General features: G+C 38.2%; 1 protein-coding gene across 7 annotated transcripts in view; it reads right to left on the bottom strand.

The window, feature by feature from the left end:
- COL19A1 (collagen type XIX alpha 1 chain) overlaps positions 1 to 26,852 on the bottom strand; it is a 205,459-nt gene that overhangs the window by 79,344 nt on the left and 99,263 nt on the right. For all 7 annotated transcript variants that reach the window (XM_075747427.1, XM_075747424.1, XM_075747428.1 and 4 more), the window contains 3 exons: positions 18,639 to 18,692; positions 17,906 to 17,941; positions 5,161 to 5,214 (listed from right to left, as the gene is read on the bottom strand). In XM_075747427.1, coding sequence (XP_075603542.1) covers positions 5,161 to 5,214; positions 17,906 to 17,941; positions 18,639 to 18,692 — 144 coding nt within the window. The remainder of the gene's footprint in view (positions 1 to 5,160; positions 5,215 to 17,905; positions 17,942 to 18,638; positions 18,693 to 26,852) is intronic.

Here is a 26,852-nt window from a genome sequence, read left to right as displayed (position 1 = left end):
ACACTGGAACAAAGAAATCAAGGAGACTTGTGAAGTCTCTGTTGTTGATGTCTTTCAGATGAAAACTGTACTTCTGTGAAAGATGTACTTAAGTGCAAGAATATTGAGAAAAATAATAAAGTCCTGCATAATGCAGGAAGCCAGAAGGATGGCATTGTTATCCTCTGTGGTTTAAATTCCACACAATGCTAGGTTAGCACCCAATCTTTCTGGGTTTTTTTGGTCAGTAATATTGGACCAGGGACTTTTCTGAGTAACATCTAATTACCTTCTGAAGCTCCTGATGTCATTGTGAGCACTGGTGTAATAGTACCAAGTAACATGCTGCTCTGAACGCCTGAAGCCAACAAGAGGGACACTGAAAAATTATGTATGAAGGTAATACCCACAGAATGGTCTAGCATCTCACATGAAGGAACGAAAAAAAGGGAATGAGCAGTTGCCTCTACTGGCCCACTTCTTCCAGTGACCAGAATTAAAAACAAAGGCTCTCACTTAGCAAGGCCTCCGGTCTAACATAAAGTACTTCACTAAAGATAACAAAACTAAAAAATTATACTAGTCACCAGTGGTAGACCAAGGAGAAACACTGGTCTTTTGGCAAGAACAGCAAAGGTCTGAGGAGTCCTTGCACCCGCAGGAAAGCACAATGCTGGCTAATGCATGTGAGTGGACATGGGTACCGTGACAAAAGGAGAAACATAAAGGCAGTACACTCTCATATAAAATTTATCTAAGTTCACTCAAGAAATTGTCACAACAAAAAAGAGCTTTAAATGAGTATTGTATATGTCTCAGGTTGATTGAAGAATCAGAAATAAGTTTACTGTATGGCCTCTGGATATGGCCAGATTATCATGTAGCCATATTTCTTCTGTCATAACCATTACTTTCCTCTTCTAAGTAACACTCTAAATAAGGATGCACCATGTATGATGAATCACTGAGCACCTTTTTTTTTTTTTTTTTGGTAGAGCTACAACAAATGCTAAGTAGTTTCTTTTGTGTAGATACAGAGGCATGGTAGTAAACAGAAAGTCAATTGCTTCACTTCAGCTCACAGCTCTGTTCCTCCTTTTTTACTGCTCTGCAGAGGAAACAAGCTATATAAGTCTGAAGATCATTATTTGTATGACCTCATTGCTCATGGAGGTTGCTGTCTTCTCCTGCATAAGCCAGCTATATGCAGAATGAGAAGACGTAACAAAGGAGATGAGAGGAAAAATGTGTTACACTAAGTGGAGAAAGAATGGGAACTAACAAGTTTACATGTATAAACATAACTAATACCCTTGCTAAATGCTAGCCTAGTAATGTGTTTGTTTATTCAGAAAAGAAATATTTATTTTGCTACTATATCAGTATGAAAGAAGTAATATGCGTAAGAATCCAGTTTTTATTTAGCATTGCACTAGTTCTTCTCCACTTCTGCACTACTTCAAATTTTTGTTAGGTTTGGAATTTTTTCTTAAGCAAAGCCAAAAAATAGACCATGCATCCTGACAGAGGATCCTTTAATGCTGCGCAGATCTAGTCAAAGAGCTTTCAGGGTTTCACCTCTCAGTCTGAATTATTTCCCTACAACACATTTCTGCAAACATATCACATTAGTGTACGCTGTTTTCTGCAAACTCTTTTGTCATTTGGGATATCTGGAAGGCATTCAAGGAGACCAACTCAGAAGACATTTCACACACTTCTGTCATCAAGTTCCATTGCTGACTTATTTGCACACCATCATTTAAACATGTAAGAACCTAAATTGCTTGTTGAGGTGGGAGCAATATCATATCCCAGTATGATCATATAGTAGTAATACACTGGATCACCAAGCCACAGAAACCGACATATTTCTTATTTTAATAATCATGTGTTGGCTCAAATGATATGATGTACTTGCATCTACAGTGTATCCATTGGAAAAAAGCTGTTACCACTTTATTTCAAATAATGAATTGATCTCCTTTTGCTCTTGAAATAAATAACCCGCATTCATCATCTAATTCAGTGATGTTGTAAATTTGTGCTTGTAAGCCAATTTCACGTATATTTCAGTAAGTATTTTAAGGTTGTCCTGACTTTGAACTAAAAATCTACCATTCAGTTAATCTTTATTATAATTCTACAAGGATATAAAATTATTCTATTATTTCCATAATAATTATTATATGTATTCTTACTATGTATTTTCTGATGCAGATTATTCCTGTGAGGTGAAGGAAATACTGTTACCCAGATTATTCCTCTTAATAGGGGCAAATTTGTCCTAGTTCCCTCTATAGCCAATGTAGGGACAGGGGTGCCCACTCTGGGACCGGGTCCCACCTTAAGTATTTCTTAGTAGTTCTAACATTAAACTTAGATGATATAACAAAATCCCACTTACAAACATGCTGAAAATGAAAATGCATGGCTCAGGCCAGTTCAAAGAGGGAAGAAACCCACTGCATGGCTTTTCTCCTTCCCTTTCTAACTCATTTTGTATTTTTGCTTACCAAAGTCACTAGCTCTAACATGAGCCTTCTAGATATTTGAGTTTTTGACAATACCACCATTAAAACTGTTAATTCTCCTCAGTTCCTTAGATCTTGTTTTAATGTGTGTTCAGAGTCTTTAACTTACACACTTAACTCTCCTCTCAGCTCCCCATTAATCTAAGCCCAGTTTTTGAAAATGCTGCTGAGGTAAGTATAAATTAAAACTTGGAATATGACAAGTACAATGCAAATAGAAAGTGTAAAAAATTCAGGTTCTCAAAGTATGGCATCCAAATTGAATAGATACTTTCAAATATTTTTAACTGTTTTTTTTTTTTTTTTTCACAGAATCATAGCATACCAGGTTGGAAGGGACCTCAAGGATCATCTGGTCCAACCTCTCTTGGTAAAAGCTCCATCCAGACAAAAGCACCATCTAGACGAGATGGCCCAGCACCCCGTCCAGCTGAATCTTAGAAGTGTCCAGTGTTGGGGAATCCACCACTTCCCTGGGCCGATTATTCCAATGGCTGATTGTTGTCAGTGAGAAAAATTTTCCTCTTGTACCCAACTGGAATCTCCCCATTAACTTGCACCCATTATCCCTCTTTTTTCTACATATGTTACAGTTTCTGTCTGCAAAAGGAGTGCAATATCACCTTTACATCTGAACAATATGTTGAGGAAAAATCATCAGTTAGTTACACATTCAACATAATGCATTAATTTTCAAAAGACAGTCCATGACAAAAATCAGTAACTTCATATAATGTAAAAGATTTGGAGGGTCTGCTGAAAGTGGAACAGAAGAACATGACATTTATAATTAAATACAAAGGAATATTTAATAGCCATTAGATGTGTATTGTCCTGTTTGTCATTAAACAGAGCAGAGACCTTGTTACCAACAGTATGTTATTGTGTAATTAAATGTATTGGAAATGCAAATGCACATGGGAGTTGAATTAAGACTGCAAACTATGTTATTAATGCTTGGGCGGGGGTGGTCAGCAGAAAGAGTATTGTTGTGAGCATCTCACTGGTAGAAAGATAAAGACAGATGCTGAGGCCCTACAGTCTGCTGTTCCCGTTGTTTGGCTCAAGGCAACTGTGTGCATGGCCGAGATTATAAAACAATCAGCGCTCCTGTTTTTATAGATTTTGGAGTGAGACAGCAGTTGAATTTTATGTGCGAATAGGAAATGGCCATGATAAATGTATCAACGCCCTAATTCCCACTGCAAAATGGAAAAAAAAAAAAAGTATCTCCAAATTAATTTATCCAGCATTATATATAATACAGTGTGTTAACTCTGTATTATAAAAAAAATAAGTTCAAAAAGTAATGTCTCTAAAACACAGCCATATTTATAACTGTTTCTAAAGGAGAACTAATAAGCTGTGTGTTTCTGTGGATTCAATACTCCACAGAAAAACAGGCTAGCACATGCTAAAACTGGATATCTGTAGCTTTTCAGTATCCTGGATCTTTAACTCTGTAACAGTAAGAGTCATAGTAATTATAAAATCTTTAATAGCAAATCCATAATATCTTGTTTATATTCACCACAGCTTTTAATTCTCCTTTATTGTGTCAACTTTTCTGAATGAGTTTTCTACCCTTACTTTGCAACTTAAATACCCTCAGCTTTCAAATTTTCATGTTCAACTTAAGGGAAATTTAGTACTATTTTTATAGCTTCAAAAACAATATAAAACATAGCTTTGGGCCTACATGCCATTACTCATTTTGTTCAAGAACTGGTCTTCTGTTATTATTATTACTATTAGTGGAATTATTAAACTGGCCTTTAATAATTCACTGTAGTTGACTAAGATCAATGATGAGTAATACTAAATCCTTCCACTTCAGATAATTTAACTGAACTACTAAATATCACGGTCCCTAAACAAACTAAGAATTATTGAGACCCAACTTCAAAACCACAAACTGGGCACAATTTAATTCATGAAAATATTGAAATGTTTGAGTCTGAATAGCTTCCCAAACTTTTAGGAACAGACTAGATTATAAGCTCTCAAAACTGAATTATTTCCTGAGATACCACAATCATAAATATTCTTCAGCTGTTCTACTGAACTGCCAAATTCAGTAAGTCAGGAAAAACAAAAACATAGCACAGAGAAACCAGTCAGTTGATTATTTCTTTATATTAAAATTCTGAACAACCAAAGGTTTATTTCATGTTTTGGGCATTTTTTTTTTTCTTACTTCTTTGTGTATACATGTTAGGCTCTGACACTTGCATAACGGCATCTACAACAAAACTGGGTGACTAGTTCTGGTGAATATTTTAGATAATGACCCTAAATTCATATTTTTATATATCCTAGAGGTAGTAAGGTATGGTCTACCCTCCACCCCCAATAAAATAAAAACTTCTGAACAACTGTAATATTCTTTCATTTAAAATTATAGCAGAAACATGTTGCACAAATGACAATATCTACATCTGTGCTGCCAGTCATTAAAAACACTTTAGATGGTTGAAATTGTTAAATCTCCTTCAACTGAAGAGAAACGTCAAATGTCAAAGCTCAGCTTGTTGTCAGTGTGCTTCATACTCAGCTGCTACCTTGCCATTTTTTATTAATACTTAGAAAGAAGTCACACATCAAGGTCAGTTAGCACACTCACCAGCTGTTCACCAAGTTTACTCACCCTTTGACCTTCTTTGCCAGGTGGACCTTGGGGACCCTCCGGCCCTGGCAAACCCTGAAAATGCAAACATTAAACAAATATAACATTCAGTGTTATTTTCATCCTCTATTATTTAATACAAAAGAGCCAGATGTCAAGACAAAGCATTTATTTCTAGTAATAAAAATAGGTTATTCATAATAACCTCTTTCAGGATGAAGTTATACTCAGGTGCAAGAAAAAATGCAAACAACAATTGTTAATTGCATTCCTCCATATAAAGGCTGAAACATTTGGAAAAGAAGAGGTAAGTCAGAACTACTTAAGCATAGTTATATTTCACTACAGGTTTGCATGAAAAGTGATTTATGTTGTTAAGTTAGGATGCCATAAGAAAAAAAAAAGGAAAAAAGTGATACTAAATGAATGGCAACTTACTCTACAACTCAAATTCAAACGTAGGCATTGAAGGAGGGGGAAGGGAAGGGAGAGGAGGGAAAGGGGACTAAATATAGCAGGCGGCCTTACGCTCACTGCATTGTACGAACCAGCCCTTTGCAGCTTCCTCTGCGTGCCTGGCTCGGCTTTTCAAAACCCTTCAGAGCCACTTGGCTCTTGCCCTCTTCTCTGACCAGGCATAGGAGCTTTGGGAGTTTTGAATGCACCCTCGACTTCTGAGCCTTCCTTCTGAACTTGGTGCAAGCATCCGCCTTTGCAGCCACAGACAGAATCACAGACTGTTTCCGAGGCTTTGGGGCTTTAATTGTATATCTGATTAATGTACGATATAATCACAAAGCCTTCAAATAACAGCTCTGTACTTAGAACAGTACCTCCCCCCCTCCCTTTACTTTATGAGTCACCTTGGAACACAGTTTTTCTTAAAAATATGACTTCAAGGAAGCTATCCAATTTCCATTATAGCAACAAGAAATATGAAATGAGTTTCAATGTAATCAGCAAAGAGCACTGAAGAGTTCTACTTTGTATAATAAAAAAAAAAAAAGTCCTGAATGTAATATCACATATTCTTACAAGGGTTCACAAATTAAAGAACTTATGCTTAGTTTATTTAAGAGTTTGAAATATTAACATATTAAATTCTTAACCATTTAAATTATTCAGACTCAGGTATTACTTCAACTGGAGTTATATCTTTGGTCAAATTCTGAACTCCTTATTTAGAATCAGTTCCACATATTTATTGCCCCAATAAGGGTAAACTGAGACCCCCTAAGAATCATGTTTTTGAACAGTGTCCAGATTTCCAGCAGTTAGTTAAAAAAGTTCATTTATGATCTCTAATTCCCAAGATAAACTTGAGAAAGTAAGGGGGCATGCCAAAGCTGCTAGCTCATATATCTTCAAGTGATGTTTTAAGTTGATTAGAATGAAGTCTGACTTTAATTTTAAATAAAAGTAGTCAGTTCAAGAGTTCTTCTACTCTTATCATTGCTCTACTTTCAAACACTGAAGCTAGGAGAGCACCTCAGACATTAATTCATTATAGGATATTTCTCCTTTCACTGCAGTTTATAATGTAAACGAGATAAGGCTTAGGGTCTTCTACAAAACTGTTGCACACCATTTCCATCTTTTCCGAAAAGCTTATGGATCTAGGACATGCATGACAATGTTGTGTTCAACAAATAAATCACAGCAAGTTAATCACAGTGCAGTTATGGAGGTTATACATGCACAAACTCATAAAGCAGTATGTGACTATGAACTCTATAAACCTTCCCTCCTTTTTCCTCAAGGTAGATTGGAAATTTGCAGGCAATTCTGTCTGTCCAACTGTTACCAATATTCTACCTTCACAGAGAAATTCTGGGAATTCAGGAAGAGGTGGAGTTTTTTGTTTTGTTGTATTTCATTTCTAGTGACAACTTTATGCAGGGGAATGAGGTGAAAACCTGTAACATCTGTTTTATGGAGGAGGAAATACTTAGCCTCACATAACTGTACACCAAGGCTCCAAAGGGACAAGAATTACACAAGAATGTAACTGCAAAATAATGATAATTAATAGCCAACATTTTTGTCTTAGACCTACTTTTATTCTTTTTCTTCTCTCTATAATATTATTGTCAAGAAAAAGGAACCAGATAAGGAGGTTTATCTTCAAGGAAAGGGAGGAGAGCAGCTCACAATTGGTAACTAGGCAGGGAGGACTACCCTGTACAAGGAGCCACATCCTGACATTGAAACTGAGGTAAAAGTTCACACTAACTTCAGTGGGATCTTCGGTTTACAAAGTGATAGGACAATATGGGCCCCGTTAACCAACACGGCTGTAAAACTGTAATAACTTGGCAACGGTAATGACTTAGCAATGCTATCCCTGTTCAGCATTCACTGAATGAGATCCTGGAAAAACAACTGAAGAAACCTGCAGGAAGAATGAAAAAGAAAACTTCTCAAAGTGAAATCTCTCTAAAGGGACAAATAAAACATCTCCTGTTAAACTCCTATAAAACTTGGCAAAGAATGTAACAGTTTAGCACAGAAAAGAAATACGCATTTGTAGGAAGGTAGGCCTAAGTATCTACTTAAGTCTCATCCCTACTTAAATTCTGGAGATCAGATTCTCCACTCCCTCAAATCACAGAAGGCACAGCAGGTAGACAAATCCCACCAAAGGAGCCCACCGCCGCAGACAGAAAGGGACAGAATATAGACTGCATATATACATGTGACCTCATGGGATATGCTGTTGAATGTGTTGAAAACATTTGTGTCAGAAGGCAATCTATTTTACATGTACCGTCTCCCCAGGTAAACAACATTCAAAGCAATTAAAATGATTCATTCTATGTCAGCCCAATAGTCTGACACCAGCAAGAGGAGATGGGTATGGCAATGAGCAAAAGGAGGTGTAGGAATAGCACAAGGCAAAGCGAGATCTAAGAGCAGCCTATTCCTGTGGCATCAGACCAGAAGTGGAAACGTCTCAAGTGTTACCACGTAGCTTGCGGAAGAAAAGTCAGTAAGCCAGAGATGGGCTGAGGGGCATCTGAAACCTAGAAAATCTATTACAATGGGTGAGGACACCTATGAAAAGAGATAAAACATGATGCACAGGCAGGCACAAGAGGGTTGTACAAAATCTTTAAAAAGAAGTTAAGATTGGAAACTTGTAAATTCCTTTATAAGAGTTAAACCGTAAAGGGAAGTGGTGGCAAGGGAAAAGATGCTGGTTGTGAAGCTAGATAAAGAAAAAGCAAGCATGCTATGAAGCACAAGCTCACAGATATTTTAACAAAAAGACCATCAAAACTTGGATTAAGGTTTAGTCAAGGGAACAGAAGGAAAAACAGCGGATTTAAAAAATGCTACAGTAGAATAAGCGAGCTTTTAAAAGATCTTGCATCTCATTGAAAATATCTGTAGGAATTAACATTTTAATACGTAACAGTTAATATTTTTGGCAAGTAACAGGAGATATAAGCTAATAAGAATTATTAATTTGAGATGGTAGAAGAAAAATGTGTTTGGAAGTGATAGAAAAATCAACTAACAGTTCAGCCAGTTAAGCTGTTTTAAGTTTCATAAGCTATCAATTGAAAGTCTATTAGCTGGCATGTACCTATCAGAAGACACTTTTTACAGAAAGGTTAAAATCCTGTCGTGTGACCATATGGGTACAAAAACATGTTAAAATGCCTGATATATCACAACAAGCATCCACAGAGACACAGTGGAGACTTGGTCCATAAATCTAATTGCTCCGAGTAACGGCCTAAGAACACACTCTGAAAAAAAAAAAAAAGCGCAAAGCATTTATCGTGACCTCTTGGTGAATTAAAAAACAAAGAAACCTTCCCCCCCCCAAAAAATCCAGCTGAAGCAGAAAAGTGAGGTTGCTTAAAGTTGTTACTTGAATTACTTCCTCCAGAAGCTTACGGCTGATGCCAAAAGTGTATTTAAGAAATATTAGACAAGTAAGTATATTTTTGGTACTCTGAAATCCTGGTCGCTTCAAAACATAGCATTTTGAAGCAGAAGGCTAGACAGTTTCCTTATGCACTTGTAGTGTTGCTGAAATAGATTCTGAGTACGGCAGCCTTTCCTTCTCAAAACAAATCAGAAATATAATACAAATAGTAACAATAATAAGAAAGGTCTAATTAAGGCACAAAAATTATTTCATTATAGAGTTTTACAGACTGTTTTTGTGTTCTGTACATAAACTACTCTTATCCATTTTTTTCCTCACTATGAATTCCAGCAAATGTATGACCTTGATTTTTATGGAATAAATGCTACTAGACAGGGAGAAAGCACATGTAGTGTAGTGAGATGAGTCAAGCAAAGACAGAGACAAAGCCTAAATTAGGTATGCAGAAACACCTTGTGGTAACATAAGAAAAGGTCATTTTCTTATCATTTGAATGTGCGAGCTTTTATAATGAAAAAACTTGCTACTTTAAAAAGACTCAGCTATAATAGATGTTATTTGGCTAAGCAATTTGGAAATAACATGTTTATAAACAGAAAGGTATAGCTCAATAAACAAAATCAACAGTAGAATTTGTTTTACAAGCAAACTGGTGGGTAATTCCCACTGCAGGGGCTTGACCTAGTTCTTCAACACACACTTCTCACCAGGATGAAGAAAAGCTGTCACACTGATGATCACACACATATATCATGATCCCTCTGTAAAGCCCACAAGTAGAGTAGCACAAAATCACACATATGAAGTCAGGTAAAAAGTGACCAGGGATGTTCAGATTCCTGACGTAACACAATGCGTGATCACAGTAAGCTGCTGCAGCCTGACTGACTGGAAGAGCACTCCACAGTCACCCAAATTCGGCTTGTAGGATGGACGGTGCTGCTGTGGCTGCACCCCTGCAAGAATGCCCCAGCTAGGCAGGAAAACAGACAGGACGCATCAAGATGCAGTTCAATTAAGGCTTAAATTAATCTACTTATCTGGAGGTGTTATCAAAGAACAATTTCTGCTGTGCAGGCCATGATTGTCACCGCGATCCTTCTAACCCATTTTGAGAGTATTTTCCTCTTTGGCTTGTTTGTACCATATTGTTGGGAAATCAGTGGCTTCCTCTCATGTAAGAAGGGACAAGCAAAGGAGCTGAAATACAAATATCTTCCACAGAGTCAAGATGGCTGCAGTGTCGGTACAGATACCCTCAAGCCAGCTTACTGGCTGCAATTGTCCTACTGCCCTACCTCAGAAGCCCAAACAGGAGAGAGAGGAAGAGAGAAATCTTAAAATACAACTACAATCGTTTCCTCTTCTTGTCCACAAGACTGTCCATCACCATCCATACAGAAACCCACAGAGCCTGCAGACACCTTGTTGTTACAAAATTTTGCTAAAAAAGGAAAAATGGCACAGGAAAATCGCAGAAGAATGATTAATTTATTGTATTACTGTTTCAGTGAGGGAAATTAGACTATTACTTATTTCAAATACTTATATCTTCAGCATTTCCAAACACGACCTGGCCTCATTCACAACCCTACTGAAGTGAGTCGAGATGGCAAGTTGAAAGATTTGTACCCCATGTTTGGCCTGTTATTGCTCCTGCTGCTCGTACTGTTTTGCTTGGGAGTGCAAAGTGGAACAGGCCAAGATTTTGCTTTCAAAACTGCTGCCAACCCATTTACTTCTGTGGGAAAGGAGACAGCATTTAGCAGTAAGTATTTCAGTCTGCCAGAAAACATGATCAGCTACATTTTCATGATAATTTATTACCGAAGCGAACAGAAAATATGTTCCTCGCTGATCCCATTATGCCTTGGGTTTGGTCATTCTGTATCTCTCTCTAGTAACTTAACTTGAAATCTACTTTGCTTCAGAGACAATTATTTCAAAGGGAAATTGGAAGAGTAATTTCACAGAAGTTCACACTTTATGAACCTAGAACTTTTAATAGACATGGGCTTATTTTCTAAGTAAAAAAAGGATCATTTAAAATCCTGAGGAGTAATTTGAAATGATTCTTTACATTGATGTATACTGCATATGGGACTATTCTGAAATCATTCTTCTAATGAAGGACATATAAATCACATTCATGCCAATTTAGCAAATTTTTAAAAACAAATTTTCTGTGAGGCTGTGACATCAATCTTGACTTATGCTTTAAGAATCAGTATCACTGCATAAAGAAGATAAAAAAACCAGACTGAAACTGCTAAAACATTTTTTATTTCACTAAAAGGGCAATCTTAATAGGATCTGCTTCCATACTTAAAAAGCACTTTTAAAGAGAGTATTTGCAAGTTATACTGTGAGAGTTACAGGTCACTATATCTCATGCAAAACAACTGAACAGTTCAGTATTTTCATGAAATTAATATAACTCCATTAAAAAAGCTCAAGTAGATAAAATTCAGATTTTTCTTAGAGGGATGTATACTAAAAGAAAAGATTTAGAATGAAAATATAATTTGCTGTCTATTTTTTCATTAGTTAACTAGAATTGCTATCCTTTAGTTTATATCATTACATGAAAAGAAAGAGAGGATAATATTAGTTGAGATGCTTACTAATGGAGGTGTGTGTCTTCTTCTTAAGGAATACAAGTTATCCAGATGACTAATTTTTCAGCGTGAGACGAGAAAGGAATTGTGTGCAAAAGTCAAGATAAGTAAAATCTGGCACGTGATTTTTCAGGAAGAATAATCCGAAATACTGCTGCCCATTACAACAGCAAGAATGCTGGCATACCGTATGCCTCCTCTTCGGAGTTCCGTATAAATGCCAACTAATTACACGATGACTGATGTACTGCATCACATGAACTTGTGAAATTCCTAGGCAACGCTGCCGAAAGTGAGTTTTAGCTTTAAATGAATAGCTGCCGAAGCTCCCAGGGGAAAGCTGCGTAACCTGTTGCTGAGGTTTGTTTAGGGAGGGGAGAGCCAACAGTGATGGCGGAGCTTGCCCGGGCCTGAATCTGCAGCTTCCTCCCGGAGCCGCCTCCGTGCTGCACTTGTGCCCCAGCTTCCTTTGGCTCGATTTAACCAGACCTAGGAGCCAGCATTCCAACTATCTGTTTAGTAAGCAAGTCTTCGGGACCTCTGTCTGTGACCGACTTAAGCCTCGGCTTCTGCGTAAACACTTGGTGCCATCTGGATGACTATTTTATAACTCCTGAAAGGGATAGGTTTGCAGGAACGTATGGATGGACGCTCATTTTCCTCAGGAACTAAAAGCAGCATATCGAGTGTCAAGAGGAATAGTTATCATATATTTTACAAGAGATGGTTGCGCTACCTTCCCTCACCTGTCACTCTTCTGACATGGCACGCACAGGCTTAAGCTGGGGATACCAGAGCGGGCGAGCTGCGGAGCCAGCTGTGCCCCTGCACAAAACAGTCTCCAGCTTCTGCCACTAAATTCCACATTTTTACAAAACCGCACAACAGAGCGGTATAATCCCTCCTGTTTATTCCGTGAAGGGTCCTTGGCTACAGTTCAATTTATCAGGGAACTTAAACTTTTAAAGACTAAACAAATCTCTGCACAAAGTGGGCATAATTAGGGAGAAAAATTCAAAATATATTCCCAGCATGCATTATGACACACTCAAAAAGAAGAGAGACATCTAATACTTAAAGAGCAATTCAGAAAGTTAACATACCAGAGAAATTAAAGACAGCATAAGTAAAGGATGAGAATCAATCATGACTTTGGACTACTCCCATAAAACTACTGCCATAACTGAGGAGACAAAATAAATATATCTTGACTTGTGTAGTGTTCACTGACTCCATGGAAACATAGAAAAACTTTAAATCCTTACCAAAAGTGCTCAGATATGCACATATATGCCAAAGTTAGTGATCTGAGGCACTAAAATGTATTGCTATGAATAATGCAAGAATCGAACAAATATACTTAGAAATTACTAACTTCAGTAAGTTTCTATGTAGTCTATAATTTTTTTTTTTTTTCAGCTTAGCATATTTTCACTACAATAATGTTACTTTTCCCCCTCTAATTCATCATGCAAGAATGATGATGTTGTATTAAAAAGACTTTCCATACCTGCCTTAAAAACATGTACAGAAACTCACAGGCTGCAATTCTAATCCTAACTCTACTAACTGCAGAAACATATAGTCAGGCATACATTTAATTTCTTTCTGAATTCTCTGCTTATTGTTGCAAGTGAGAAGTTTTGTTACATGTGTATGCTTTAGGATTTCGGTATAGATATTCTATTAATGGACATCAAAAAGGTATATAAAGAGCTCTATATTTTTTTCAGAACAGTGCACTTTCTGATCTATGAAATTTCCATTTCAAACGGCTAAAACAATTTTTTATTTTTAAAAAGCAGGGGTATTATTTCCTCTGTTTGCAGTTTGGGATATGCTCATTCACCTGATAGGTTGTTACAGCTGTTAGGTATTTATGATTTCTGGCATATATACTGCCTCTGAGTACCCCTCATTCCTTAGAGAGATGATAATGCCTATACCTGTCAGTTGAACACTTTTAAAAATACATCTTTTTCCTCCAGGTACAACTAACTGCATTCTTTTCTGCATTTTTTTTCATGTTGGAGGGCAGAGCATGCTTACTGAGCTTCTGAGCAGCAGGGGGTTTACTACATCTCAGGGATGCTCAAACCCTTCCTGTCACAGGGTCACTGACACCTTTTAGACTTTCACAGGTACCAATAGCACAGACAACTGAAAAAATGAGAGTTCCTACTACTTGCTGTTACATGCTTCTGTAGATCAACGGACAATCCTCGGTGGACTGAAGGACCATGAACCAGCTGTTTGGGTGGGAATGACTGCAGGGAAGCAGCCTCAGCCTTTTGCTACCTTCACGCTCCCCGTGCTGAGGAGAGGACCACGGCGCAGGCCTGCGCGTGGGGAGAATGTTCTGGCTCTGCACAACGCTGCTGATGCTCTAGTTTGTACTGAGACCAGCCTATACAGTAGACTTTCTCCAGTTTAATCCACTGGTGTATGATTCCTACGGCAATACATAGGAATGGAAGAGCCGCACAGTGCAGCAGAGCTCAGTAATGCCACCATTCCCCACCCGTCTCTATGCAATTGCACTGGGGCAGAAGGTCGATGACCCTGGCGCAGCCTTCCAGTTCGAGGAAAACCAAGTCCTTTGAATATTCCCTCCCTCCCTGCCCAAATGCATTTTGGCGTTAGCTCTAACGGCATGTCATTATTCTCACTCCTCTTCCCTCCCCACCTCCCCAGCACAATAATTCATTTTGCATTTTGACAAAAAGAAATAAATCATTTTCACAGTAGGAAAAACTAAAAATGATTAGAAGTAGAGGATAAATTTATGTCTTTATGCATGAGTCCCAAATGAATGGAACCTTTTAAAACTCTCTTTTAACAGGGTTCATAACTGAAACACTGATGTCACATTTTGGCTGCAAGAGCACAAATGGCCCTGACATAGTAAGTTCTCATTCAGTAACACATGAAGCTTGATATTATCTGACCTACTACTTATTCACAGCAAGATACGACATCTTCTTCTCATGATTATACATCATAAGAGTCACGGCCACACAGAAGTCACAGAAATAAAACAACTCTGAAGACTGGGTTTTCCCCCAGCCACGACCATTCATATCATTCATCTTCTTTTAGTCCTTGCCAACAGAAACGCGTGACTATTTACGGCGGTGGAGAGAGAAAGACTTCCTGCTGGGCCATATATTCCTGCAGTGTTGTAATCTGTCTTCAAGCTGCTAAACCAATTCACACTCACTCTTGTCTCTTCTCTCAGTTACCAGCTACACGAAAAAATGTTTCAGTATGTCAGTTAGTAACATCCCTCTGAAGACTCATGTCTGCTTTCCTAAAATTTAAATGTTTCCTTTTAAAAAGTGTAAAGACGACCATCAGTGGATGTACCAACACAGAGACATCTTGCAATGCCCGAATCAACCTGAACTGAAACATTTGCACGGCATTTTATAATCACAGAAATGCAATTCTTTGACAGTCCATTTTATCAAAGTGAATCACTTAAGCTACAGAAGGAGTTAGTTCAGTCAATTTGAAAGCAGCTTCTGACTTTGGATATCGTACTACTAACCTCCGAGTATAACTTAGGAAAGCTAAGTGTCCACAACTGCAACTGAAGACAATGAATGCATTCAAACCAGGCCCAACATATGCAGGGGCAGCTATCAAGATAGATGTAGTCATTTTTCCATCATTTACACAAGAAATGCTCAAAAGGACGATAGCATAGGTCCTACAGCACACAGAAAATAGGCGTCCTCAATTCTTTTTCCTGTGTCTTATCTTTGGAAGTATCCTATTCGTATTTCAGTGTTCCCTTCAAGGCCTGTAAGAATCTAACTGAAGCAAGACCTCATCCAATCCATTTACTACAGTGACAACCCTAGAATTAAGGTTGTTTAATGAAAATATTTCACTGTTAACTCTTCCAACACACTCTTTGACTGTATATTCAAGAGCTGAAGGACATCATTGGCCCTGTTTACCTCTAGCAAGACATGAACTGTAGCAAACAAACACTGATCATCATGTCTGATCTCACATATTCCTTTTTGCAGGTAAATTACAGGAAAGGGAATAAATGAATCAGTGACTAAATTTGCAACTTCCCAAGTCTGATACAGATTTTTTTCTATTAAAAAAGAAAGGAAAATACCTGCCTGCTTTTTTCATCTGAGAATTGTAGAAATTGTAAAAACCTCTGAATTATTGAAATATAGTTCTTCGTAAGAATCTAGCAAGTGATTTTCCATCATTATAATGTTACATTTATTTTTCATTTCCAGTCTGTGTTTGTTATGCATATCTGGTCATAATGTAAGATAAAAAGACTGTATAGATGTCAAGACCACGGCACATAACTCTGCAAGTGTTTGAAATAACAAATTCTAAACAATTTTCTATTCTGTGTGAAAAGAATTTTTCAACTTCTTTTTCTGGATAGAAAATGCTTCATACTGAAGCATGTGTTGTTCTCAAATATTACTAGACATGTCCAATCACCAAAATTTAAATGAACTATAATTAAGCCAATACTGAAATTATTTAAATTATTTTTCTTACTGGTAGCAGCATTGTTGTGTAATGCAAGGAACCAGAAGCATAGGATGTTGTGCTGGCTTTGGCTGGGATAGAGTTAATTTTCTTCATAGTACCTAGTATGGGGCTGTGTTTTGGATTTGTGCTGAAAACAGTGTTGATGATAACTCAGAAATGTTTTAGTTACTGCTTAGCAGTGCTTATGCAGAGCCAAGGCCTTTCTCACCCCACCCCACCAGCAAGGAGGCTGGGGGTGCACAAGTTGTTGGGAGGGGACACAGCTGGGACAGCTGACCCCAACTGACCAAAGGGATATCCCATACCATATGATGTCATGCTCAGCACATAAAGCTGAGAGAACGTGGCGGTGGTCAGACACACACACACACACATTCAGAGTGATGGCGTTTGTCTTCCCAAGTAACCGTTACGTGTGATGGAGCCCTGCTTTCCTGGAGATGGCTGAACACCTGCCTGGCCATGCAAAGTGGTGAATGAATTCCTTGCTTTGCTTTGCTTGCACACGTGGGTTTTTCTTTACTTATTAAACTGTCTTTATCTCAACCCACAAGTTTTCTGACTTCTACTTCTACTGAGTTCCAATTCTCTCCCCACCCCACTGGGGCAGAGCGAGCAAGCAGCTGCGTGGTGCTTAGGTGCCAGCTGGGGCAAAACCACGACAAATGTGTTTCATGGAAGACAATGGTCTTTGCCGTTGTGGTACCAACAAATGGAGTGTGTGTGATCAACAGCGAATATCAAGCTGGACTTGCTGGTAAGTAGGTGAAATGACCTGGAAGCCATGGGAATATGTGTGTGTGTGTGTGTGTGTGTGTACACACATGTGTTTTTGCACAGGTGTCTGTGAGTGAACAGGTCTGCACCAGCAACTGGAGTGGGGCTGTGAGCCTCATGGGCTGAATGTCCAGGTGCCAGTAACTGGAGCGACCAGGAGCAGGGGCATCTCCTGGTTAGGCTGTGTGTCAGCTCGGCTACTAGAGGGGTGCACATTGTATATATGCATATATTGCCCAGTACCAGACCATCGTTATCAGCCAGAGAGGGTATTAGGGTAAGGCTGTTGGTGCTGTTTGTGTTTGTGGGAAAGCTGAGTGTGCCCATCTGGCCACAGACGTGTCTATATGTTGTATGTGTGTTTGGGTGCCTACTGGGAATGCATGCTCAGCCTTGCTACCAGCTGGACCTGAGGGAAAGGAGCTGTGGCAGCCTCACATCTCTCTGGCTGCTGGATGTGTCCCTACATCCTTAACTTTCTGAAAATTGGGTCCTGCGTGTCAAATTTAACATATGTATGATATATATATATAATACTCTGTTGTACATACGGCATTGCACTCATAACTAAATACTTATTAAAATAACCTGACTAGATGATATTTATAATATCTTAAAAAGCATTAATTAGTTTTGCAAGCTTTTACTGAAAAATGTTTTTCACTAAAAATAGCAAGGGAATTATTTCACTTTAACCAGCCTATTCTGTCTATACACAGAAAAAAAACCCCCAATATTATTCTTAGTATTTCTTTATATTTAAAAATTTCCCTTCTCCCTGCTTCACAATTCATATAGAGAATGCAGAGGCATTCTAAAGAGAGGGACTTGGCTCTTAAATTTAATAATGAAAGTATTTACATTGCAAATAAGTTAAAACCTGGAACATTTCTTAGTGATTTCATTTTGTCTGGTTTTTTTTAAGTGTACTTACACTCAAGACAGTTGGTCCCGGAGGTCCTGCATCTCCCTAGTTAAAACATGAGAGTAAATAAATCAGCAATCTCTTTAGTTATACATTTTTAACCTCTAGGCATTTTAGAGGATATGCACCACTGCAGACGTAAATTCAGTATAATCATCAAACATGCTCTGATTATGAAAATATATGAGAAAAGCAATATTCTTTTTCAGTAATGGCATAGATGTACACAGTTCATCACAGGTTAAATGGAAAAAAATTGCAGACCTCTGCACAAATGAATCACAACTTTAAAAAAAAGCAATCCTTCAAAACACATTTGCATATATTAAATTACAAGCTGCAGCTTACATGCACAAGGTGGCCACTGAAATCAGTGTGACAGCTCACATATGTAAAGAAAGACATCCGACTGTGTAAAATGTTCACAGAATTAGGTCACTGAGATACGAATCGTGCTGTGAGACTTTCAGGTTCAGTCCATGGAAGCAAATCAGAGCACCCAGAGAGCAATTCAGAACACTGAATTTAGGCTCCTGCTCTGAATTCCTTTCAAAATTTGTTGTGATAAAAGAGTACTTGTCTTCCGTATTTACAGTTAGTCTGTATTCATATTCTTCAACATTAAGCTACACAAACAGCAGCAGTGGGTGTTCGTCACATATAGTTAAGGCAATGCGTTCAATACTGAAGAAATATCATGCACCCTCACATACACATACAACTTTTACAGATAAAAAAGTACCTTTTCTCCTTTAGGACCAGACACTCCAGGACTACCAGGGTCACCTTTTAGTCCCTGGGCAAAGAAGAAAAATACATATTTGTTGTCATCTGTGGAAAACGTTGGACAAAGTCCTGTAGTGCTGTGAATTAGTATATACCAACCAACTAAGCCTTAAAGTATTATCACATTATTAGTACCACCAGCTTATAATTATTTATTTTCATTATGTTGTGAACAGAGAAACACCTATCAAAGACCACATGTCTTCAACTCATAATTAAATATACAAAGCCAAACTATCTACTTGATGGTGCCCCACTATGGCAAGTAGCATGTAGAAATGCAAAGTTCCTTTGCAGTCTGTCCTGGTTTCAGCTGGGATAGAGTTAATTTTCTTCCTAGCAGCTGGTATAGGGCTGTGTTTTGGATTTAGGATGAGAATAGTGTTGATAACACACTGAAATTTTAGTAGTTGCCAAGCAGTCAAGGACTTCTCCAATTCTCATACTGCCCTGCCAACAAGAAGGTGGGGGGCATCCAAGAAGCTGGGAGGGGACACAGCCAGGACAGCTGACCCAAACTGACCAAAAGGATATTCCATACCATATGATGTCATGCTCCATATATAACTAGGGGTTGGCTGGGAGGTGGCATTGCTCAGGAACTAGCTGAGCATCAGCTTCGGGTGGTGAGCAATTGTGCTGTGCATCACTTGTTTCGTATATTCTTTTATCATTGTCATCATTATTATTCCCCTCCTTTCCTGTCCTATTAAACTGTCTTTATCTCTACCCTCAAATTTTCTCATGTTTTTTCCTTTCTGATTCTCTTCCCCATCCCACCGTGGGGGAGAGTGAGCGAGGGGCTGTGTGGTGCTTAGTTGCTGGCTGGGGTTAAACCACAACAGTTCTTTTTGGTGCCCAATGTGGGGCACAAAGGGTTGAGATAACAACAGATCTGAACAGAGTGTGTTAAAACAAATTCATAGTAAGCATTCATTATATTAGCTCCGTAGTAGCTGGTCACAACATTGTATTATTTGTTTGCATGGTTGTGTAAAGTAATTCTTTACTTTCATTATATATTCCCTACAGTGCTGTTTATCATCTCTGGGAGCTGGAGGTTCACCAGTGTTTGAAAAGGCAATTAGAGAAATAATCGAGTCCTTCATACCTCCCTCGTTAGTTCTGCCTTCAGCTGGAGAAGCAGATAATACTGCCTAGTCTTACACATTATATATGCAGCTATTTCACAATTGTAGAATCATAGAATGCTTTGGGTTGGAAGGGAACTTTAAAGCTCATCTATTCCAATCCCTCTGCCATGGGCAGGGACATCCTCAACTAGATCAGACCACTCAGAGCCCCATCCAACCTGACCTTGAATGTTTCCAGGGATGGGGCATCCACAACCTCTCTGGGCAGCCTGTTCCAGTGTTTCACCATCCTCACAATAAAGAATTTCCTCCTTATATGTAGCCTGAATCTACCCTCTACAATATCACCAATACAGCTCTTCCACTAACATGTCTCACAAGAACAATCCCCTTAGAATCTTTAGCACCCAGCACGTAATCTTTGTCATCTTCTCCTTGCTGCACAACACATGGAAAAGCGAGAGGTTTTTTTGAAATACGCCCAGCAAACGCAAGCCATTCTGCAGTTACAAGAATTAAGAAAGAACTTAATTCTGATGCTGAACCAACCTACCAGGAACTCCTTTTTGTTTAAGCCAAGAGATTCACCTTGTGCCTTCCCTCTGATTACTGATTTAGAGGTATGTGCCAGGAGAGCATGTACATTGTAAGTCAGACACAGCTCTACCGGTTCAAAAATTTTACTTAGAAACCAGACAGCAATAAGGTAGGCAAAAGAGGACCAAATCATAATGAGATACTCCACAAGTAGGCCACCATGGTTATTACTGTGGAGGTTAAATAGGTCGAGGACAGAAAAGATTCATCTAAATCTGAATTAGGGTTTCCTAACTGAAGTTCTTCCCAGCCCCCTTTTCGCCCTTGCAAACTCTCTTTCTCAGTTTGCAATAATTGGAAAGATAGAGACAACTGGCACAAAAATGATAAGCAACATCTGTGCCTTGGTGGGTACAGAAACATTAAATCAGTGAGTGTTCTAAATACTGCGTATTTGTGCAACTTCACTTCCTGCTAAAATTACATTAATGCACCATCTGGAAGGAACATCATTTAGAACTATATGAGCATTTAAGTACCCACTTTGGATTAAATTTGTGGTTGTTGTAAATACCCCTGATTTAGCTTTGATTTGTCCTTTATTAAGCTTGCCAAATATGTAATAGTTAAATCAGAAGTAGTTTTGCTGTTTGAACTTAAAAAATGTAATAGGCAGATGGATTCAAAAACCAAGCCAAAAAATGGCTTTCTTTTTACAATCTGCATATTTATGACATAGTTTTAATATTGCCTCCATTTACTACATTTTACTTTTCACCTCCTTCTGAAAGACTGCATAAAGCACAACCATTCCATATTCTAAAAAGCCATTTCAGGGATTTTTCAGGTATGCAAACTGTATGGATCTGGTTCAAAATCAATATTAGTGAATCAGCAGTGGAACAATAGGTTTGAGTTTAGAGAATTAGCTCTTAGGTTGTATATTTACAGAAAAGAAAAGATAAAAAAAATCTGCAACACACAGCGATATATCTGTGCATGTCTCTACTGAATAGAAAAGACAACTGCAGATGAAAGAAACTGAACTCAAGCCATGCACTGACAAACTATGAACCTGAGTTCTTCCTAATTGGTGTGTTTAAAGCTTTTAGTAGTGTTCCTGCAGTGCACCTCGGTGAGGTATACAGTTTGACAGCTACTGCAGAGATGATGACCACAGGGGTCATCACATGACCTCACATGAAAAGGACAAGGGGAAACTACGTATATGACAGCAAGCCTTGCAGTGTTTGAAGCAGGATTTCTGAGTACCCAGGAAAGTTTGTATATAATGTATTTAATTTAAAATACTTGAATTTGCTTTTCTTTCCAGTTTATAATCCCCAAGAAAGAAAAGTAGTATCGGGAAAAAAATTGCTTAAAAGGTTATCCCATTAGAAGTATTGTTCTTCTACATATTACATATCTTAAAAGAATATTATTATCTTAATAAGTTAAGTGCTTGCAAAACCACACCTGGTACTGCACCATGCCTATTCTTCCCTACAGCCACCCTTTTAAAGCTGCTGAGAGGTTTAGTTGCTGCTGTCTCTGAAATGACATCAGAAGTAAGAATTCCTGTGCTAAGTCAAATCTGTAGCCCCCTGTAGCGCCATACAGTACAGTATCCTGTCTCTGGCAGAGACCAGAACAGGATGCTTCAGTTAAATGGATGTGGTTATCTAAACAGATATAATTTGGATGATTTTAGATTAAGTTTTAAATTAGAAAAGCTCATTTTCTGCAATATTTTAGGAGAACGAGGTCAGCTTTGAAAACAACAAACTAATTTCTATTGATCTAAGGAGCTTGTTATCAGATTTGCCAGAAATTCAAGAACTGAATAAAAATTCCAGCAGCTCTGATAACACTAGGTAAATGAATTACTGAATTCTATCCCAACCTAATTCTAGCTTTTTGGGAGCAATATAGTAATACACATTTGTGAGTTTGTGAATAGTCTTCAGCTGGTACTTTTTCTCCTCTGTAAGGACTACAGCTTGGTCTTTTTACAGAACAAACTTATTTTTCAGTTCCTCTATGGATGCCAAAATGTAAAGTAAGCATTAGGATACGCATGCAGAAGGCCAACTAAAGGCTAACAAGATAACAACATGAGAAAGGGCAAATAGGAGAAATGTTCTTATATATATATCTCTCTCTAAAAAACAAGATACCTATTACTGTAACACAATTGCTGACCAAGGGAGAAATTACTGGAACAAGTATATCACAAATACCAAAAGGGTGTAAAGTCAGTAAAATTGGGGCGAATGGGGGAAGGATTAAACTACAGGCAGGCTTTTTGCTTGGAAGGGGATGACGAAGGTATTTCTTCTGGTGGAAGGAATTTAAAGGTGATGATACCATACTGGTTGACACTATTTTTGACAAATACTTAACCAGACTTTTCTCTGATATGTTTACTGGAGTCTTAGCCGGACTACAAAACCAACTGGATTAGGAGAAGAAAACAATTAAAACCCAGTAACTGTGCTTTAAAACTCTAAAAAGGACCTTGGTTTCACATACTCTTCAAAGGATGGGATTTATTAATGGTGTCTCAACACTACTAGCATAAAAGGCAACAGTTTTTCTATTTGAATTTTCTTTTTAAACCAGTGACAACCTCGTATAACATTTGCTGTGCTCTGGAGTTCCATGATGAAGAAAAAGTAACTTTACTTAGTGATGTGAGAAATATGTTCCTTACCAAGTCTGAGAACTTCTTATTCATTCAAAAGAAGTGCCAAGTATAACCAGAACTAGAAAGCTAAACACTGCCTATGGTTTCAGTCATTTGGATAAGATCAGAACAGTCAAAGGTTTTGTGAGAAAAAGAAATCGAAAAACATTTTCCCCGAAGCCAATTCTTGCGGGTCAACACGATAATCTGCAAACTGGTACTACTACCATCAGTAGCAAAACGGACAGAAGATAAAGAGAACAGAGGATTCATAGTTCGCTGCTTATGCTGGGAAATCACATCCCATATGCCTGTAGTGTCTGAGGAACTACCCTACGAAAGAATCTAGCCTGCCCATCAAACGACAGCAACAACCTCAACCAAGTACACACCTTCTGTGAGTATTCCCATATAACCTACAGGGGTTATATTAAAAGGGAAACGTGTGTTGGTGCTCGCACAGGATGGGGAAAAGCATCCTGTAATTTAAAGGAGTCTGCTTCTGTAAATTGGATTTTCTTGCAGACTCGTCTGTTGCTTTTAACCTTGACACTGTGATGTTCAGCTGGGTTTAAAAGCCACACAAAGGATTTGTAAGGGTTTAATGAGCAGACACCTCTCTGGCTGAGACCAAGTAGCTGGCAATCCCTGCGATAAAAACTCTGCAGCCCAAACAGGGGGATTTGAATGGCAGGCCAGGGAGGTTTGAGGAAAACTTTCAGCAGTAGAGTGACTATGAGCTGATCTGGAAGCAAATGCAGAAGCCTCAAGAAAGCTAGGGTAAAGAGAGGAAGCTTACTGGGAAACTGTTACAGAGCTGCCAGAGTTTCTAAGGCTTACGCTGCCTGGCAGCAGGCAACTGGACTGAAGGGTTTCTGTATGGACTGGAGACCAGAGGGACCAAGGGCATCAAGAGCCAGGATCTTGTTTAACATCTTGAAGACAAACTACTAAGATGAAGAGACAGATATCAGCCACAACGCAAACCTCACCGGTAGTGTTAGAAGGCAAGGCCCACAACTCAGCTGCCATCAGCTACTTACTTAGAATTATAAAATCATTTTGGTTGGAAAAGACCTTTAAGATCATCAAGTCCAACCACTAAACTGTGTCCCTAAGCACCATAGCTGGGAGATATCCAATAAGTGCATTAACCTTTCAACCTGAGACAAAATGTTTTGATCAGAGAAGTATGAAAAAGACTATCAAAATAACTGAATTGTTAGCTTTGCATGAAATGATAAGAAAACTTTTTCTAGAATTCAGGATTGTTAGAAAAATTGTTAAGTGTTCTCTCCAAGTAAAATGTGCTTTTTGTGCCCCAGTGCTTTCCTTGATGAATGCTGATTTAACATGCTCTAGCAGGTTCACCGAGGCCTGAGAAAACTGTATCGTACTCTGAAAATTGGCTCGAGAGAGAGCAGCAGCCAGTGCTTATACATCATCACAGAAAAGAGATGAAATGGGTAAAATGTACCAGCAGCTGATGAAGGTGCTTTTCCTAATGAAAAAATACTAAGATCAGCAGGACCCCAACCAGCGGACTCCAGCAGCTCCTGCAGCAGCCAAGTGTTGCCCACTGGAAATGTACCCGTTTGTGCAGCATACACTACATTGCATGCACGTGGCAATGGAAAATACTGTAGGAGTGGCATAATCTTTTGAGGAGAACAGGTTTTTCACTCTAAAAGATAATTGTTTGTAAAAAAATTATTTACAGTTCCCTGGCCTGTTAATCTGGTTCAAACTCGCATTAGGTTAAAATCTCCTAGAACAAAACATATTATCTAAAATACTGGAAATAAAGTAAACAATCCAACACACTAACCAACAATGTGCAACCGAATTGTTACAGATCAAATCAACAATGTCTACCGAGTGACAAAACTTGGAAATATTCTTATGAGTAAGACAACAGACCTACACTTTCTCCACAGAACAGCCTTAAAATCTAAATTAAACCAACAGCCTCAGAGTCAGCTGTGCAACACCAAGCTGCACATGTTGGGATAACTTTTCTAATTTAGCAAAGTATTTGCCAACCTCCAAACAATGTACTATTTTTTTAATTTGTGTCTCATGTACTTTTAATTATTGCCATTGCTCTTTTCTCAATACTGTCATTCAAAAACTTCAAATTGCTACACTACTAGAATTTTCTGGATTGTGAGCAAAGCCTACTATCTCCTTATACTTTTGTTCCTAGTAGAATCCTCAAACTCTAGCTATAATTAAATATCATTACCAACTTCATGCTTTCAGGCAATAGGATTCTTCCCTTCCCATCCAAATATTTCCTTACAATGCTAATACTGAAAGAGTTCAAGATTAGAGATACAGGCCATGAGGATGTGAAGGTAAATGACTGTTACTATCATTATCAAGACACTGGATCTCTTTCTTTAAAAATGTTCATACTCCTGTTAACCTTTCCCCACAAGCATAAAAATAACAAGGCAGATATGTTTTCCATCTTTCCATTGAAAACCTGGGATTTTTTTTCATTGTACTTCAGAGTTCCATCCTTTGATATCAAGTATGTAAAGAATAACAATATTTTATGTAGGAAAGCTTTTAAGAAGTCATTTAGGATATCACCTTTCCCAGCAGGAGAAAAAAAATATATTAGTGAATCACTTGGTTTAATGCTGTGGAGATGGTACACTAGAGTTTAATTTCAGATTTTTTTACACTTTCTTTTTTTATTACAATTTACAAGAAAGACTCTATTCTTCCTGTAGCTATGCATGACACAGGCTGACAGATATGATAAAATTTTCTGTTTTCACTTACTTTTGCAGAAGGATTTCATTTATGTCAGCAAAACATTAATTGGTAGTATCCCACGGTATTCACTTCCTACCTGCATCACTGATCAAGACGTGACTCCACAAAGAGTCTAGAACTTTCAATGATAATGATTTTCTTTCCATTTCAGTTCAACTGAGAAGCATACGAATACAAAATAGATCTTACCCCACAGATAGTTTCAGGAATATTTGTATTGTAAATTTGTCCATATTCCATATGGGATATGAGCGTGATGGAGAAGAAACTCTATTTATCTGGATTTCTTTCAGTGTATCTATGAAGCTCCACTTGTTACAGTGATACAAATGATAGCATTACTAATGTCTAGTGGCTAAAAAAGTCTCAAGGGATAAAACAGAAATACTACTCAAGCAAACTGGCTGTTTATATTATACAGGCAAATACCTGCTTACAGATGTAATGTGAACACATACCACAGGAGGACTACACTAGTAATATATTAAGTTATTTATAACTACTCCTTAAGAAGCTAAAAACAATGGCAACCACATTACTAGTATTTATAGTAAGTATTCACGTTGTCAGATGGATTTTGAATAATGTCCCAGACTGGGACATGGCTTTGTAGATCTTGGCTCAGATTCCCAGAGTGATAAACTGGGAGATGTGCAGAGCAGTTCCTGCATCCAAACCTGGTTCTCAATGAGATTAACTGATCCAGTTAGCACAACCAGTGAGGGATGAGGGAATTAACTTTTTAGGTGTCTCTTCACCATTACAGAAACTCTAGTCTCCAAATCAAGTCTGGCTTCCCCTCTGTCAAGCTACTTCATTCCAGCAAGAACTTTTTGTACAGCTAAGAAAATACAAGTAGTGACAGCAAGCAAAACTGTTCTGTGACACCTACTTTCCCGATTTTGATTAAAATAAATTCAAATATGTTTCTACCATTTGTGCAAGATACAATGTTCAGGCATCATTTTCAAGTTCTTCACTTGTGAATATGGAAACCCTCACTCCCCCAGGCAGAGACAACAGCTGCCAGCAGCCGGTACCGCTAGCTTTAAGTGTTTTCAGGCTT

Source organism: Balearica regulorum, chromosome 3, assembly GCF_011004875.1.
Source record: "Balearica regulorum gibbericeps isolate bBalReg1 chromosome 3, bBalReg1.pri, whole genome shotgun sequence".
Taxonomy (NCBI): domain Eukaryota; kingdom Metazoa; phylum Chordata; class Aves; order Gruiformes; family Gruidae; genus Balearica; species Balearica regulorum.
This window is presented reverse-complemented; position numbering and strand designations above follow the sequence as displayed.